Source organism: Hipposideros armiger, unplaced genomic scaffold (genome assembly GCF_001890085.2).
Source record: "Hipposideros armiger isolate ML-2016 unplaced genomic scaffold, ASM189008v1 scaffold_727, whole genome shotgun sequence".
Classification (NCBI taxonomy): domain Eukaryota; kingdom Metazoa; phylum Chordata; class Mammalia; order Chiroptera; family Hipposideridae; genus Hipposideros; species Hipposideros armiger.
Window position 1 is genome coordinate 613358 of NW_017732077.1, and position 16776 is coordinate 630133.

General features: G+C 42.7%; 1 protein-coding gene across 3 annotated transcripts in view; it reads left to right on the plus strand.

Moving 5' to 3' along the window:
• The window catches only part of LOC109373460 (sulfotransferase 1C2), a 28911-nt gene extending 16598 nt beyond the window's left edge, over window positions 1-12313 (plus strand). For all 3 annotated transcript variants that reach the window (XM_019627263.1, XM_019627262.1, XM_019627264.1), the window contains exons 4-8: window positions 3856-3953; window positions 7813-7939; window positions 8449-8543; window positions 8710-8890; window positions 10932-12313. In XM_019627263.1, coding sequence (XP_019482808.1) covers window positions 3856-3953; window positions 7813-7939; window positions 8449-8543; window positions 8710-8890; window positions 10932-11044 — 614 coding nt within the window. In that variant the 3' untranslated portion in view covers window positions 11045-12313. The remainder of the gene's footprint in view (window positions 1-3855; window positions 3954-7812; window positions 7940-8448; window positions 8544-8709; window positions 8891-10931) is intronic.
• The last annotated feature ends 4463 nt before the right edge of the window (window positions 12314-16776 follow it).

The following is a 16776-nucleotide window of genomic DNA, read 5'->3' on the forward strand; positions in this document are numbered from 1 at the left end:
TAATAGAAAATTCGAAACACAAATAACTAGAAGTACTATAGAAGTATAGTCAATACAACTCTAGTGTTAAAGTCTGAACTTGGAGTAACTGTTGACAGACTGACAAATTTTTACAAATACCTTCAGATAGAAAAGTTCCTGATCTGATGCTCAGAAGTTACACCTGTAACCTGTACCATTGTGTTAGAGTATCCTTGAGGCATTTTGTTTTCCCTATGGTCCTACCAGCCTAGATCCTCTGGTACCTCTGACCCTCAGTTCCTGTCTGTCTGGGTGACCATTAGCTTTGCTATCAAGTGCCTGGACTGGCCCCTGCTCTGAACTGCCTGCAGGGCTCTGACCTCACACACAGGCTACTGTCTGCTTGCTTAACTGTGATTACACTCTTTCCATTTTTTGTGTGTGTCTGATCCTCATAAGGACAACTAGGGTTTAACTCCTGATGCCACCACTCACTCCATGACCTTTAGCAAGTTACCCTTTTTATGTTATAGTTTCCTCAGCTGCAAAATGTCCATGGAATTTGTGCCTGTCTCAAAGAGTTGTTGTGGGGATCAAATGAGTTAATACATATAAAAAGCTTAAAAGAGTGCCTGGAACAGAGTAGATACTATTTAAGTGTTAGGTATTACTGACCACCTCTTCAGGCTAAATCTCTTACCCCACAACCCTATAAGCTCCCTGGTTCATCCAAGCCTAGATTTTTATCTTATTTCTGCATTCTTTCCCTGCACTATTGTTTTACCTCTGACAATTTGAGAGATTAAAGAGAGAGGGGGGAAAAAAAAGCCTAAAATGATTTTCAATGAGGTGTTCTTGGCAAAGCATTTAATCAGTAAGTCTGTATTAAAAACAGCATAGAGCTTCTATCAAGTGAATGCCAACAACTGTAGAATTTTAAGAAAGGATGAAAACCAATAGCCCAGCATGACATGTCATAGAAACCAAGATTGTTCTTTTTGAAACAAGGTACCCTGTGTCCAAAGAGGTAACTTACAGGCTTCATGGTCTTTCTGGCCACAAGCAGATGGATGCTGGGTGCAGACTAGGCTGTGTGTTGGTTTTATTTCAGAATAAATAATCCCTCAGAGGTAAGGAGTGCCTCTGAAGAGAGTAGGGTGGTTCCTGAAATAGACTGATGGGCGTGGGTCAAGTATACCAACCACCTCAGAGGTTTCTGGAGTGGATGGATAGTGCTGAACTCTGTGTGAGTTTGTGCCCTGCAGTTTCCCTGTCTCCCAGACCTCCTTCACCCTCCCACCAACTCTTAGCTACAGAGCTGTTTGATGTGAAAGGCATTGCATCTGTGACCCAATGAGAATAGGGCTGGAAAGTCTTTGAAAATACGTGTGTGTGTGTGTGTGTGTGTGTGTGTGTGGTGTGAACTGTATATAAATGAAATCTATGAATGACCCCTTCAGTTCAACAAACATTTATACTATAAGCCCTGTGCTGCACAGAAGACTCCATACCTCCATTTGCCCTCAATAAATGTATCCTCCAATGAAAGAGAAATATACACTATACAATGACAAGCAGTGAGTATATTGGGTAGAGGTTAGCATAGGATGTAATGGGCAGGGTGGGAGGAATGTGACAAAAGACCAATTCCTAGAAATGGTGATACCTAAAATGATAAGCTATTATTATTGTTATCTATCTACCTCTCCTCCAGATCTCAAGCTCCTTGTGCAGACGGTGAAGGCCAAAAATGACTCATTCACCCCCTTCTCCCTCAGGGTGGGCTTGAGATTGGAGTCTGTAGCCTGAAGTGTGCTCATGGACTCACAATCTAAGCAATTGTGGCAGTGTGTCAGGGGAAGGACACAACGGAACCAGCTTTTCTGGAGCATTACTGGAGGAACAGAGAGAGAAAGAGAAAGAAAGAGAAAAGGAATAAGTGCATAATTTACTTGAATTTGTAAAAGAAAACTCTGGTTAAAGGCTTTATGTAAAGCCCCAAGCTATAGGGGTTCTTTGGCAGAAGTGGGAGCTGAGTCAAGCCTGCCAGGAGGGCTGCATGTAGGAGGAGGAAAGCCCAAGCATACAGAGGTCTTGGGGGAGCAAACATGCTCAGGGCAGTGTCATCACAGTCTTTCTTTTTCTTTCTTCTTCTTACCTCTATATCTTGCAACTCCCTCTTCATTTTGGCTGCTAGGGAGCCACTTTAGGTAGAAGCAACCCAAATGTTCATGGGTGGATGAATGAACAGGTAAAATGTGGTATACCCACACAACGGAATACCATTGTTTTTAAAGGGAAGAAAATTCTGACACATGCTACAATGTGAATTTAACCTTGAGGACATACTGTAAGGTAAATAAGCCAGTCGCAAAAAAGACAAACACTGTTTGATTTGACTTAAATATCTAGAATAGACAGAGTCATAGAGACAGAAACAGAGCTCTTTGTCAGGCCTGCAGAGAGGGAAAAGGTAGGAGTTAGTGTTTAACAGGTAGAGTTTCATCTGCAGGATGAAAAGAATTCTGGAGATTGGTTGTAAAACAATCCGAAAGTACTTAACACTACTGAACTGTATGCTTGAAAAGGTTAAGATGGAAAATTTTGCTACGTGTATTTTTCCATAATTTAAAAAATTTATTGGAGATTCCCAATATATAAAATAAATAAAATCAAAGAAAACCAGAATGAAGCATATCCCTTCCCTAGTACCTCCAACCCCCACCTTCCTGCTCAACACACACACACACACACACACACACACACACACACACACACGAACTTGAAAATTAGACATTGCCCGAGACTTCTAAGCAGAAAGTCACATGATCTAGCTGCTCAAAGCAGCAGCAATTTGATGCCACCAGGAGCACTTACATTTCAGGTTGTTGGTAACAAGAGCTTCAACCCCAGACACAGTCTCTCCCAGAGAGGGCTTTGGCCTCTCCTCTCTGCTGGGATCTGAAAGAGTCTTCCTCTTCCTCAGGCCCAGAGGTGTAGCCAAGTTGTAATGCTCAGATGGACCAGAAGCACCATTTACACCATGGAGAGGGCAGTTAGCACTCTGAGTAACATTCCCCAAGATCCAGCTTTTTAAAAGTCAAACACGGCAATGGTCCTCCCAGGGTGATTGGCAGGGGTAAGGCTAGGCATCTTCCTCACAGGCTCCTTTCTACCCACCCCCATCTTTGGAAAACCAGACACCAACTAGAGAGGGCCTGGCTCCTCAGTCAGCTGGGCTTGGTGATCAGAGGACCACAGAGGTGGAAGGGTGGTATGGAAGGTTGCTTTAGAACATGACTTGTTGATTCATATTTAAAATAAAATGTTACTTTGTAATCAAGCTTTTTTCCAGTTTTCTTGGATTCCTCCACTAGAATGGAAGCTTGTTAGAGAGAAGGGTTGTGTCTTCCTCATCTTTGTTGCCATTTCCCTTCACCTCAGTTTAACACAGTGATGGCACAGAGCAAGTGCCCCAGTAAGTGTTTTAAAGGAGAGAGTAGAAATCACAGCTCACATGCCATCAAGTGTGTATGTTTTTAGAGTTTGAAACAAGTGACTGGCACACAGTCCAGGCACATGGAACCTGCTGCAGGCACACAGGGGTAAGCACTGGCTGGGAGGTGAGAGAGGCCTGCCCTCTGGCCTCAGATGGCTCAACAAGACAACACTTGTCCATCCTCAGCTTCTGTCTCCTCAGCCTTAAAGTGACAGAGGAATTAACTCTATAGAAGTGAAGGTAATATCAATAACCCCATTATGAAATCCCAAAAGGAAGTCAAGAGACAAGCAGAAAGATAAGCAGGTGATGGGACCTATGGACAGAGCCTGAAATATAAGTTCCTCATGTGATGCTTGTATTACACAGACATTTCCTCTTGACTTGCTTTAAAGGTGTTGAAAAAGCCAAAGCAATGCCCTCTCCACGGACACTAAGGACTCACCTTCCCATTCAGCTGTTGCCTCCATCTTTTTGGGAAAACAACTGCAAGGTAAGATAGCAAACCCCACCCCCACCCACAGGAAGGGAGGGTAAGTCTCCTGAGAGCAAATCCTCCAGACCTTGATTCAAGACATGCATCATCATTTTTACTCTCCACTCTCTCTGAACTGTTGAGAATTTATCAGCAATAAGAGAAAATGTAAAATTCTACATTCAGCAGGATAATCAACTGAACAGTTTCAAAAACAAGACATGAAAGCAAAAGCCAGAGTAAATTTTTGGAGACAACTAGAGATATTGGGGAGACGGTGAGTGTCCACTGATATTTTAGTAAACCTGGCTGTGAAAGGATGGGGAGCAGGTGGTTACCCTAGGTTGTAAGCAATGAGAAAACTCATATAATAAAGAAGAGAAGAAAGAGTGTGGGGGAGAAAAGCCCTGAAGATTATTTTTTATTAAATTTATTGAGGTGACATTGGTTAATAAAATTATATGTTTCAAGTGTGCAATTTTATAATATATCATGTATATATTGCATTGTGTGTTCACCACCCAGAGTTAGTTCTCCTTCCATCACCACACATTCAACTCTGTTTACTGTTTTCTACCTCCCTCCTCCTTTCCCTCTGGTAACTAGTAAACTGTTGTCTGTGTGTGAGTTTTTGCTTGACAACTATTTAAAAGGGTAAGTAGATGGAACAGTATTCTTGGGACCAGGGCGGCACTTGGTTTCAGCCTCTAGTAGATTCTGGACTTCTAGTTTTATTTACTCTGGGACTTCATTTATTCCACACCACTTTGCCTAATCAGTCCCTGGTACATAGAGGACATAGAAAACATATTTGCTGAATAAACAACAAATGAGTGGCCATGGAGTGAGTGGAGTCAAGGGTAACTAAGCTATCAGCAGCCCTGGTAAGAAAGTGGAGCATACTTTTCTCAGAGGTCAGAATGAAGGGGAAAAAGATGTATTTCTAGGGTACAGAGGACTCACGTCAAATGACATAAGTCCTTTCAGTAAAGTTGGATAAGGGAATAAGAACTTCCATTTCCAGGATTATGGCAGACTAGATATCCTGAAATCCTTTCGTATAAAACACATAGGAAAGCTGCATAACATAAAACAAGTTTCCTTTTAAATGCATAACTGAGATCAAGATAAAGTAAAGGAAAATCCTAAATTATAAAAATGAAGAGAGAGCTGAAATTTAGAGAGGTAAATTGAGTCTATAGTTGTCCCAGGGGATTTGTTGACCTAGATAATTCAGCAACTCGATCTGTAATGGCTGCACAGGGACAGGGTCAAAGCCGAGAGCAAAAAGAACCAGAAGAGTGAAGAACTGAAGCTGGGAGTGCTGCAGGACTTCATCCTCAGTGGGTGGGTAAAGGAGGCCAAGGAAGCCTCTCTGTCTGGACCTGGCCTCTCAGCTCCCCTGAGAGTATTTAACCAGAGGCCTCCTCTCTGGAGAGTTTGACATTCACACTTGTACTTGCATTGTCCAAGAAGCTGCAAGCTAAGAAATTCGCATAAGATGCATCCCATTGCCAATGTCCCCAGGGTGCCTGGAAGAAACAAACACAGATCCTCTCTGGAGCTTCAACTTGGGCCCCACAGTGCTTGCTTCTCCTTGAGCTCACCATCTCACATTTAAAAAATACACAAAGGAACAAGCCACCATGAGAGTCCGCAGAAAGAACAGTGAGTCAGACCTCAAGAATTTCTGATAAGAAAGTCACCAGATATAGAAATTAAAGAAGAATATTTAAGTTGTATAAAGAAATAAAAGATTGAATTAAAAGTAAAAGACTGGAAAAATACTATTTTTAAAAGAATTATTTATTAAATAAATAAACAGAATTTCTGTAACTGAAAAGATATAATATGATCATTTAATTGAAAAACTAAAGAATAGGGTTAAAGTGCAGAATATATATAACTGAAAAGAGAATTTACGAACTTGGGGAGGGGGCTAGGATAAAAGTTTGAAGACAAGGGAAAGAGGAGAGAATCTTGTGACCAGAGGTTAGAAATATGAGAAGGAATGAAGAAGAGATTAATAAAATAATTATCAAGCAGCAATGGAGTGAAAGCCAACCAGAGGGTAAAAAGATTAAGAATTCCAGTGGGGGCCGGCTGAGTGGCTCAGTTGGTTGAGAGCGCGAGCTCTGAGCAACAGGGTCACTGGTTCAATTCCCACATAAGCCAGTGAGCTGTGCCTGAGCTGAGCTGCCGCTGAGCTGCCAACAGGTGGCAAGATGGCTCAGCTGGTGAGAGCACATGTCCCTAACAACAAGGTTGCTGGTTCGACTCCCACATGAAATGGTGGTCTATGCCCACCCACAACTAAGATTGAACACGGCACCTTAAGCTGAGCTTCCCTGAGCTGCTGTTGGGCAGCCGGATGGTTCAGTGGTTAGAGTGTGTGCTCTTAGCAACAAGGTTACCAGTTTGACTCCTGCATGGGATAGTGGGCTACACCCACCCAGCAACTAAGATTGAACACAACACCTTGAGCTGAGTGGCCAGGAGCTGCCAACGGGTGGTTGGATGGCAAGTGGACTTGGAGCTGAGCTAGCTGCACCCTTCACAACTAAGACTGAAGCACAATAACTTGGCTGTTCCCCTTCCCCAATTCCCCAGTAAAATCTAAAACAAAAAGAATTCCAGTGGACTTTTTAAAGTCCCTACACCAGAAAGCACCAGGGTAGGTCAGGGAGCAGAGGGGGCGAGGGTAAAATGTTAGCAAGAGCATTTACTGTGGTTTCCAAGGAAGGTTGGGTGAGGCAGGTAAGTAGGTTCAGGATTGGGTAGTTTGAATAATTTCAGTGGGCTCTAGGGCATAGGACTGTCCCTAATTGTCTGGTCCTGTCCCTGGGGTGATTACAGCAGGTGAATAGTGGCCCAGAGTGTGAGAGCCCAATAAGGAAAGTGATTGATGTGTGGGCTCTGGGTTGGGTGGTTTGCATTTGAAAACTGAGCTTGATAGTTAGTTCTTTCATCCTGAGAGGGGCAGTCCCTTCAGGGTTCATAGGCTCTAAGATGTCAAATCATCAGAATACAGAAAATAAAAGACATGCTTAATACAGCATTATTGACAGTTTGGGCCAGATAATCCATTCTTGGAGAGGGGGGTGGACTGTTCTGTACATTGTAGAATGTTCAACAGCATCCCTCTCCAGACAGTGCCAAAGGTCCCCTAGTGGGCAAAATCATTCCCAATCGAGAGCCACCATTTTAGGTAAAGAAAACAAAATCAGCACAGCTTCTCAATGGCTAGTCATGGACTTGAGATAGCTAGTCAATGAGACCACTTTGAGATTGATGCTGTTAAAGTGTGAGTTAAGCACCTAGAAATCTCAATGAGATTAAAAGGTCACACTTGGTTAAAGAGAAAGGCCAGGAGAATAGAAGGGTACAAAGCTGTTGTCAAAATGAAACCTAAAAGGATGCTTTGTAGGGGGACAACTGAAGTGATTAGAGGTGGAAATAACTGAGTTGATGAGGCCAGAAAGAACAACAGCTATTTTCTTGCTGCATGGCCCAAACTCTTAACCACAAAGCTGTTCTGTTTCTCCGGGAAACCAAGGTGAAGGTATTAGGAGGATCGTCAGCGTGTATATATAGTCTTAGTCTGATGGTGGGCCATAGTTTCTAGACAAAGATTGTACTCTCATAGCAAGGGGAAAAACAGAAACCAGTCTGTTTCATAGGACCGAGTTAGGACTAGAGAGCAGAATCAGCAAAAAAGCAGGGACAGCCAGAGGAAAGGAAGGCCACAAGGCCAAGTTGAATTGCCACAACAGGAGAGCTGAGCCAAGTGTGCACAGCCACCCTCAGGATGGCTCAACATGTGAAAATCCACTTTTTACACAATAAACTTTCACCCACCTCTCTTCTTACCCCAAAGTTCCTTTACGTCGCTCGAAATGCCAAAGACTGTATGGTTTCCTACTACCATTTCCAAAGGATGAATCAAATGCTTCCTGACCCTGGTACCTGGGAAGAGTATTTTGAAAGCTTCACCAATGGGAAAGGTAAAGGACAATCCTTCACATCCTTGCAGCCACACTCCAGCTAGACTCAATCACACGTTTTGATTCCCTAGAATGTCGTGTGCCTCCCTCATTAGGCATGTCCTACCACAGACTGGGACTGGCTGGAGCAGGCTGGCTGCTCTCACAGTGAACACCCACAGCCCAAGTAAATACACGTATCTCCCACTTGATTTGAAAGCCTTTATTCTGGGTCACCTTACCTGTAGAGTCACCCTCATTCCAAAGGGTATCCCTGTCCCATTATGAGGGCATAGGTGATTATGCATAATAAATATGAAGTCATGTTAGGTAGTGTGTTGGGATAAATTACTCCAAGTTTTCCCATTGTACATCAACCTCCAAATCAAACAGACCAGGACTCTTAGAATATATCTGGTCCATCATTTGTTTTTCTCTCTCTAACACATATCAGGTAAATAGAATTCCTAACTATTGGAAGGTTTGTATGATCCCTAGATGGACTGCTCTGTTTCCTGTGTCTATTACAGTGGGTTGGGGTTCCTGGTTTGACCATGTGAAAGGATGGTGGGAAATGAAAGACAGATACCAGATCCTCTTCCTCTTCTATGAGGCCATAAAGAAGGTGAGTAGAGGCCCTTCAGATGAACCGCTTCAGACCCAGGCGCAGAGAGATCCAAAGCTGTTTCAGGGCTGGACTTCTGGGAGGGATATCCTGAAGAGTGTAAGTGTGTCTTTCTGATACCCTCGATACCTTCTTCCATTCCAATGCAATGTGACCCTCACCACAGGACCCAAAACATGAAATTCAGAAGGTGATGCGGTTTATGGGAAAGAACTTGGATGAAACAGTGTTAGATAAAATCGTCCAGGAGACATCATTTGAGAAAATGAAAGAAAATCCCATGACAAATCGTTCTACAGTTTCCAAATCTATCCTGGACCAATCCATTTCCCCCTTCATGAGAAAAGGTTTGTGGGGCCTGAAATACTATATAAATATATGTATAAGTGAAATACTCAATTTGTCTAGTAACATACTGCCTGCCTCTTAGCAAGAAGATGTTGGGTTTTTATTAATTTCAAGATAATACATTTATGCTATTCATAATATCTGCTGCTAATAAGGTTGGGGGTTTGATCTTGTTACACAGCTTTGGTTGCAAAGAGCAGAGAGTCCCTCAAGCTGGCCTCAAAACGAGGGGCTTCTTATCATCCAATGGCGTCTCAAAGACAGTTAAGAGCAGGAGCTACTCTTGGCCCAAGCCTCATGGAGGTTCCTGGACTTCAGAGTCTGGGACCCCAGCAGCAGCAGGTTCTGGCTCTTTGCTTTGACACACCACCATTTACAGGACTCTGCTCTCCACATGTCTGCTACGAGTGCCTTTCTCCGCTGAACAGCTTCCACTCGTTCTCCCTATTATACCCTTTTCCTACTTCATAGCTTCTGCTGACTCAGTTACAGCTCATAACTTGGTCTTAATCTTGTCCCAAACCTGCTCTTCATCCTGATTTTCAGCTACACCTACTGCTGAGAACTGCCTTATCCTCTTTAAGTTTCTGAGTTCCAATTCACAAAAGAGGAATTCTAATTGGCCCAGCTAACATTTTCTAAAGAAAACAAAAATTGTTATTGCTTTTAAATTAAAAAAGAAATACATGTAATTGAAAAAGAAAGGATTAGGTCAATATAGAATTATATTTAAAAAGTTCCCTTCACCAAAATCCTGTTCCCCACAAGTAACTATCAATGATATGGACATCCCCTCCCTTTCTGTTTTGTAAACATAGACTTATTTTCACAACAGTGGAACCACAGTGTACACACTGCTTTGAACTTCTTTTCTTCTTCTTTTAACATGTGGTTGAATTTATTTTGTTAAAATTTCCAATTTACAACACTATGCCATGCTACTGGAACAAGCCAAACAATTCCATTTCTTTCCTCTTCAATGGTGATAATTTGGGAAGTAGCCCTTGTACAGACCATACAGACTCATCTTTCTATACATCCTCCTTCTCTCAGGCTCAGTATACACCATGCTGAGAGCTTGCTCCCTGAAACACAAAATGTGGTCATATACACCTTCATTTACCAGAATATCAGACATCCTCCAGCACAAGACATGTATGTAGGTTCATGTAGATCACTGTTTTAAGTGATCTCATGTTGTATCAAAGTACAGATACCTCTTGCTTCACTCAACTACTCCCCTAATGGTAGACACTAGAGTTATTTTTAATTTTTTGTCTTTATGAACAGTACTACAGTATACATCTTTGTGCATATGTTCTTATGTCCTGATCCTTTTACTACTGTTGCATAATTTTCCAGAAGAAGCATTAGTGAGACAAAGGGTATTTTTCCTTCTTAAAATTATTTTAATATTTCTGCTTGGTGAAAAGAAAATGTATCTCATTCATATTTTTCTCCAAAGTATTTTTTATTGAGATGTAATTTACATACAAAAATGTATAGCTCTTAAGGGTATAGTTCAAGTTTTGATAAACATATATACCCATATATAACCAGCATTCCAATCAAGATATTAAGCATTTTCATCACCGCAGAAGATTCCCCCTCATGCCCCTGAAAAGTCAATCTCTACCCCCAGAGACAACCACTGTTTTAATTTCTGTCATATAATTATTTTGCCTCTTCTTGGACTTTATATAAAGTGTGGTGTTTTTTTGCTCAATGTAATGCTTTAAGAGTCCTCTGTGTGGCTATGCATCAGTAGTTCCTTTCCATGTCTGTTGAGTAGTCCATCATATGAATATAGCACAGGTGGGGCCAGGTCACCAACTCCTTTGGGTCAATTGTCCACCCAACTTAGGAGCCCACCTCCTGCACAGAGCACCCGAGGGCCACTTCTCAGAGCTGAGAGCTACAGGTGGATGGGTATTCATTGAAGGGAAAGTGGGGGTAAGGCAGGTCACTCCACTTCTTCACTCAGGCCACTGAAATTTTCAATCAGAGAGTAACACTTCTGTCTGGGCTTTCCTCTTCTAGGAACTGTGGGGGATTGGAAAAACCATTTTACTGTGGCTCAGAATGAGAGATTTGACAAAATCTACAGAAAAAAGATGGAAGGAACCTCAATAAACTTCTGCATGGAACTCTAAGGCATAAATACAGTGGATGACAAGAACGCAGATGCTACCTTTCACTCCCTCAGCCCTGGTCAAAAGAATCTCTGGAAGCACATTGTACACGTACATGATTGTGGTACCAACTGTCTCTGTGATTGTTACAGTCTGTACCAACTTCATTTTTAAACATAATCATGTCTGATGCTTACTTTCTCAATCATTTTTCCAAAATAAGAAATAAGATGTTTTAATAAACTAAGTAAAATGCAAAACTTGAATGCTGCAAGGATTTTTTTAAATCTCCATCATTCTAGAAAATGTGTCCTGGTTTTCTAGTCTGCAATGTAATACCTTGAGTATAAGTATGCAAATATTAGCTCACATCTGTATTAATAGGAAATTTCTGACATCTGACATGGCTATTCAAGGAACTCCAGCTGGGCTAAGTCCTAGGGTTCCTGATTACTGTGGGAAGGGACACTTCAAGGGCAGTCTTGATATAGCCAGACCCGGGAAAACATGTTCTGAGTGACTTCCCTGGTGGTGAGGAATAAAAGGGAAGGGCACAGAGGGAAGATGCCAGAAGACCAAAACCTATTAAAAGAGCCATGGTGCTAGGTCATATAGGCAACTGAAAGCTCAAGGGTGGCCTTTTGGAAGCCCACGTTTTGTCCTGGTAAAAGCAGAAAACAGGAGACAGGAGCAGCATCAACAAAGCCAGCCTAGTTCTGCTTGTTGGGCTTGGGGTTAGTCTCAACGCCAATGCCGTGCTCTGTGGGGACTCCTCATCACCAAGCCAGGAGCCCTTTTCAGTGGTTTCCCATATTTACCCATCGTAACCCAGTTGCTCTGTATTTACTTGTCTATTCACTTGTCTATACATTCCACTAGGTAGTAAATTTTGTGTGTGTTTGGTTTCATGTCTTATTCAATATTTTGTTCCCAGCACCTCTTGCAGAGCCTGGCACATAACATGTGTCCATTAAGTACTCGTGGAATGAGCCAGTGAATCTATGGATGAAGAACTACAGGAGGGCAGGCATGTTTCAGATCACAAATTCTCAACTTTTAGTCCCAACTAGTGGGACCAAAGCTGAGCGCTGTAGGAGTTCACCTGGCAAACAGGCAACAAGAGTGTGCATTAAGCCAACTAAAATTCTGACTGCTTTTTATTATCACCCTCCTCAGGCAATTCTAAATAATGTCAATGATAACATACTCCTCCCAGGAAAAAGAAAAAGAAAAACTTGTGTTGGCCTAAATTCTGAACAATTGCTTGGTTACTACTGAGTTTTAATTATATGTATGTAAGCTTCAAATTAGCACCTTTGCANCTTCTTCACCACAGCCCGAATGGGGGATTTGTGTTGGCAATGAATTGGCACCAACCACCATCAGTTGACAATAGCGAAGGCCAGATTCAATATTATTGTAATAAAGTCCTGTTTCTATTACAGCCTGGGAGTTGTGTTTGGTTCTTTCACTTCCCATGCTCAGGTCAATGAGGTACAAACTATCACATTCCTTCCTGAATGGAGAAATCTTGCAGTGTCATCAGCTTGTTGTGTGTGGGAGAAGGGGGAAGAGCCATTCCCCCTCCCTGGCTACTGAAGGACACGTGTCCCTCGAGTCCCCTTCCTCAGAGGACAGGTCCATTCCAGTGTAGTGAACCTGGGACAGGGGCACACACAAGTCCTCATAACTCCTCCCAGGAAGTTCTTTCACAGGCATAGCAACCACTGAAACTAGGTGTCTTTAAAAATTACACTTGTCAGGGCTATTTCCTGCCTCAGGACAGTGAATGCCTTGAAATGATTCAGAGAAAGAGGAAGTATTTTCAGTTCCTCTTGTTGAGGTTTCTTTTCACCAAATATTTGGAATTTGTAGTTTTCTAATTCAGTATCAGGAACTGTATCAACATTAGCTGTGGGAAAGCAAGTAAAGGGATCAAACCTTAGATGTAGAGAAGACAAGGCCACAGGAAGGTCATCTGCAAGTGGACTTAGGGCAGGCAGGACTGTCCATCCTCAGGTCCCTCTAGGGGCTCCGTGTTCACTCTTTACTGACATTTGAAACCCACTGAGATCCTGTTCCATGGCCTCCCAATTCCTTCTGCAGGTTTCTTCTCCAGGGGAAAGATGTGTGATGCAACTTCTAGGGCTACAGCTGGGCCTCATTCTATGAATATTTATGCTCTGTGTGAACTCCAATGTCCAGCCTCCCTGCCCTTCCTTATACAATCCTCTTCAAGGCAGAAATTCCCTAGAGGCCCATGGCTTCTCTCAGCTACATAATAGCCACTCCTCCCTGGCTGGGACCTCATAGATCAGGGATGGGTTCTCATTGTCCAGGACAGGGGTCCATATCCTTGGCCAAGAAAAACCCCCATGCTCTCCCAGGCTCAGCAAGGTGACCTCTGAGTGATGTGGTTCTGAGGTCCATGGTCTTGGACAACCACGAGTTCACACACGAAGTCATCTTGTTACTGACTTGTCCTGAAGGGGCAGCTTGTAAGGCCCCTGGGACCACTGTGTTCTTTTCCATTGTCTTGTGCTGTGGTCATGTCAAGCAGGATGTGAAATTTTCCTGTTGGGAGCTTTACAGATGAGGCATGAAAGGGGACAATAGAGGGAGGTCCAGCCAGGGATGCCACCAAACTCATGACCCATGGGCATGCACCAACACAGGTTTACTTATTAAAATAATGCACTGAAATGCTTCCCATCAGGGTGGAAAACAAACTGCTCTGAGCTCACCCTGAAACCCCATACCATGATCAGGATCCAATGGGTTAGCACCTGGCATTTTAAACATTATGCCCAGGAAACTCCCTGCAAAAGGAAAACCAAGATGACTTACTGGGCAGTTCTGTGTTATCTCCTACTACTCCGTAGTCTTTAAATTGCCTTTGGGGTCATTCTTCCATTGTTTTGTGAGAATAGCTCCTGGTTTCTGAGGAGATGGCTGCTCCATATTGTGACACTGTGATTTATTATGAGAAATGCATGATCTTTGTCCCTGTTTCTGGCACAGAACTCAAAAAATCCTTAGAATTTTTTAAGTGATAGAAGCTACAAATGTCTCTCTTGTTATGTTAATGAGGTGACCTTGGGAAAGCCCTTAAGTCACCAAAGAATGGGGTTGTTTGCCAAGGAATCCAGTTTGTGATTAGAGGCTTGTGACTTTTAGCCCCACCCCTGACTTCTAGAAAGGGGAGAGGGACTGGAGATTGAGTTCAGTTGTCAATGACCAATGATTTAATCAATCATACCTATGTAATGAAGCCTCCATAGTTCAGAGTTCAAAAGTACAAATGAGGACTCAATGAGGACTCAAAAGTACAAGCCTCAAAAGTACAGAGTTCAGAGAGCTTCCAAGTTAGTGAACATGTGGAGATTTGTAAAATGTGGGGAGCTCAGAGAGCATTAATGCTGCATGTCCTTTCCCACATACCTTGCCCTATGCATCTCTTCTATCTGGCCATTCCTGAGTTATATCCTTTTATAATAAATGAGTCATCTAGTAACTAAAGTGTTTTNTCCTTTATGAGCTCTCATGGCGCCCACTGCTTACACCTATCCTAACGCTAGCCAGCTCTTCTCTGACTCCTGCTGAACTGCCGGCCTCCTCCCTGCCCACCTCATTGAACTCTAAATTCCTTGATGGCAGAATTGTGTCTCCTTCAGAAGCCTAGCACACAGGGCTTAGTAGAGACTCACTAAGATCTTAGTAAACTACCAAATGTATGCATGGATGGCTGAACAAAACAATGAGAAGGGCAGACAAACGGGAAGAGATGCTGGTAGGAGAGGAGCTGGACCTAAGCACATAGTTGTTTATTCATCATAGGTTTTTGATACATTCAGCACTGGTTTGGGATGGGTTTACAGATCTATAATTATATTGCAAAATGTAAAAGATTAAATAGAAATTTAATAAAAATTGTCTGAGAGACAATTACACAATAGAAATTGTCTGAGAGGCAATTAATAATGTTGTCACTCTACTCACCTCTCTGTGGTGCCAATCAGGGAAATGTGGATACAGGTGGTTTTGGATATGATAGGCCTTGATGAGGAAGTTGACAAATGCAGTGAGAACTTGTACACATTAAGCACCACTTTCTTGAATATGTTTCTCCAGAAGGCCAATCTGGTGAGTGGCTGTGAGTGACCCTCCTGCCCTGCTCCACTCCGCCCTGCACTGGTCTGCTCTGCTTCACTCTGTAAAACATCTTTGGTGTTTCATCTTTCAGGATTCAGATCCAGTGGGAAACAGTCTTCAGTCTAAGATGGAAAGGAAAGAGCAAGTATGGTCTCAGAGTCAGAGGGTAGCTGACTTATAGAGACAGAAGTCCTTGCCTCTTGAGACTTTTGAAGGAGGACTCCAAATCTTCAATGTTTGATTGGTCCAAGAAGCACTGTCCTGATTGGTCAGAGTGGAGCCTCTCTGATTGGTTAGTGAATATTCTGATGGAGGAAATATAGCTGTGCAGCCCCAATTGGATGGGGAAAGCCTCGGTCCTATTGGTTGAAATACTAATCCAGGAACTCCTTCACAGGGACTGGCCTCAGATGGCAGGCAGGTCAGTGTAGCTTCTCCCTGAAGTGTGGTCAGTGTGAGAGGCCCCTGTTTAGAAATGGCTGCTAGGCTCTGCTTTTCAACTTGAGCCCAATTAGCCACCAGGAGCCCTTTTTTGTAACTGCTTCTGGCTGAGGAAAAAAACAGAATATGCTGTGATTTCAGTAGCACTGTTACGCAATTTTTGTTTAGTAGTCCTGTGGCTTGAAAGAGAAAGCTAGAAGGTGGATTGATTCAGACTTGGGCATTTTCAGGTTGAAGACAACAATTAAAAAGCAGGGTAATTTAAAGTGATGGTGTTTGAGCTAGAAGGAAAGGATTCCAATTCAGGCAGGGTATTATTAGTATTTAAGATGTTTGAGGCACAGCGGTTTTGGATTGTGGATGATAAACAGGGTTCCATGAAAAGTAACCTCATAGGGTGATCTGATCATAAATTCCTAACTGGGCAGGTCATGGTGGGGTAGTCACTCACCAAGCCTGTCACTTCTTTACTAAAAGGCTTGAACTTTGCCTTAAGCAGCCCTGTTCATTGTTTCTATGCATCTGGATTAACACACCTTGGAAACAAGTGGTAACCACCCTCAAGAGAGCACATAATCTTGTTAACTATCCTGTAATCCAATCCCCACCTTGTTTCTTCCCACCTCCATGTAATCTTCCTTATGGTCCCTCCTTAATTTCAAATGCATAAAAAAGCTGCAAAAACTTATTCTCCACAGCATTTGAGATTCTGCTCCCTGGCATGTCATCAGTTTGGCTCAGATAAACTCTTATAAGAATTCCCTACAGGTTTGGAGGTTTCTTACATCAACAGGATTATGACAGAATCTAGCATGTATTGTAAGGACTGGAATTGTGAAACAGAGTGTAGGTGAAGGCCTTCAGAGCAGAGGAGGTCAAGGATAAGTTGAGTAAGGTACCCACAGGAGCTGTAAAACAGATTATATGACAAACATAACAGAATTGACAGTGTAGAGGGAAACTCTAAGCTGGCTAGTCCTGGTGCCATTTTAAAAGATATGATCAGAGAGAGTGGTGACAGTGATAGATGATGGGGTCTGGGCTGGGTGTGAAACAAAGAGAAGGCAGAAAGGAGTGACACATTAGGAGAAAGAATGGTGATGAAGGGAACTGGTGGGGGTGATGTGTTTGGATGAAGAGAGGAATTGGAACTGTTATGA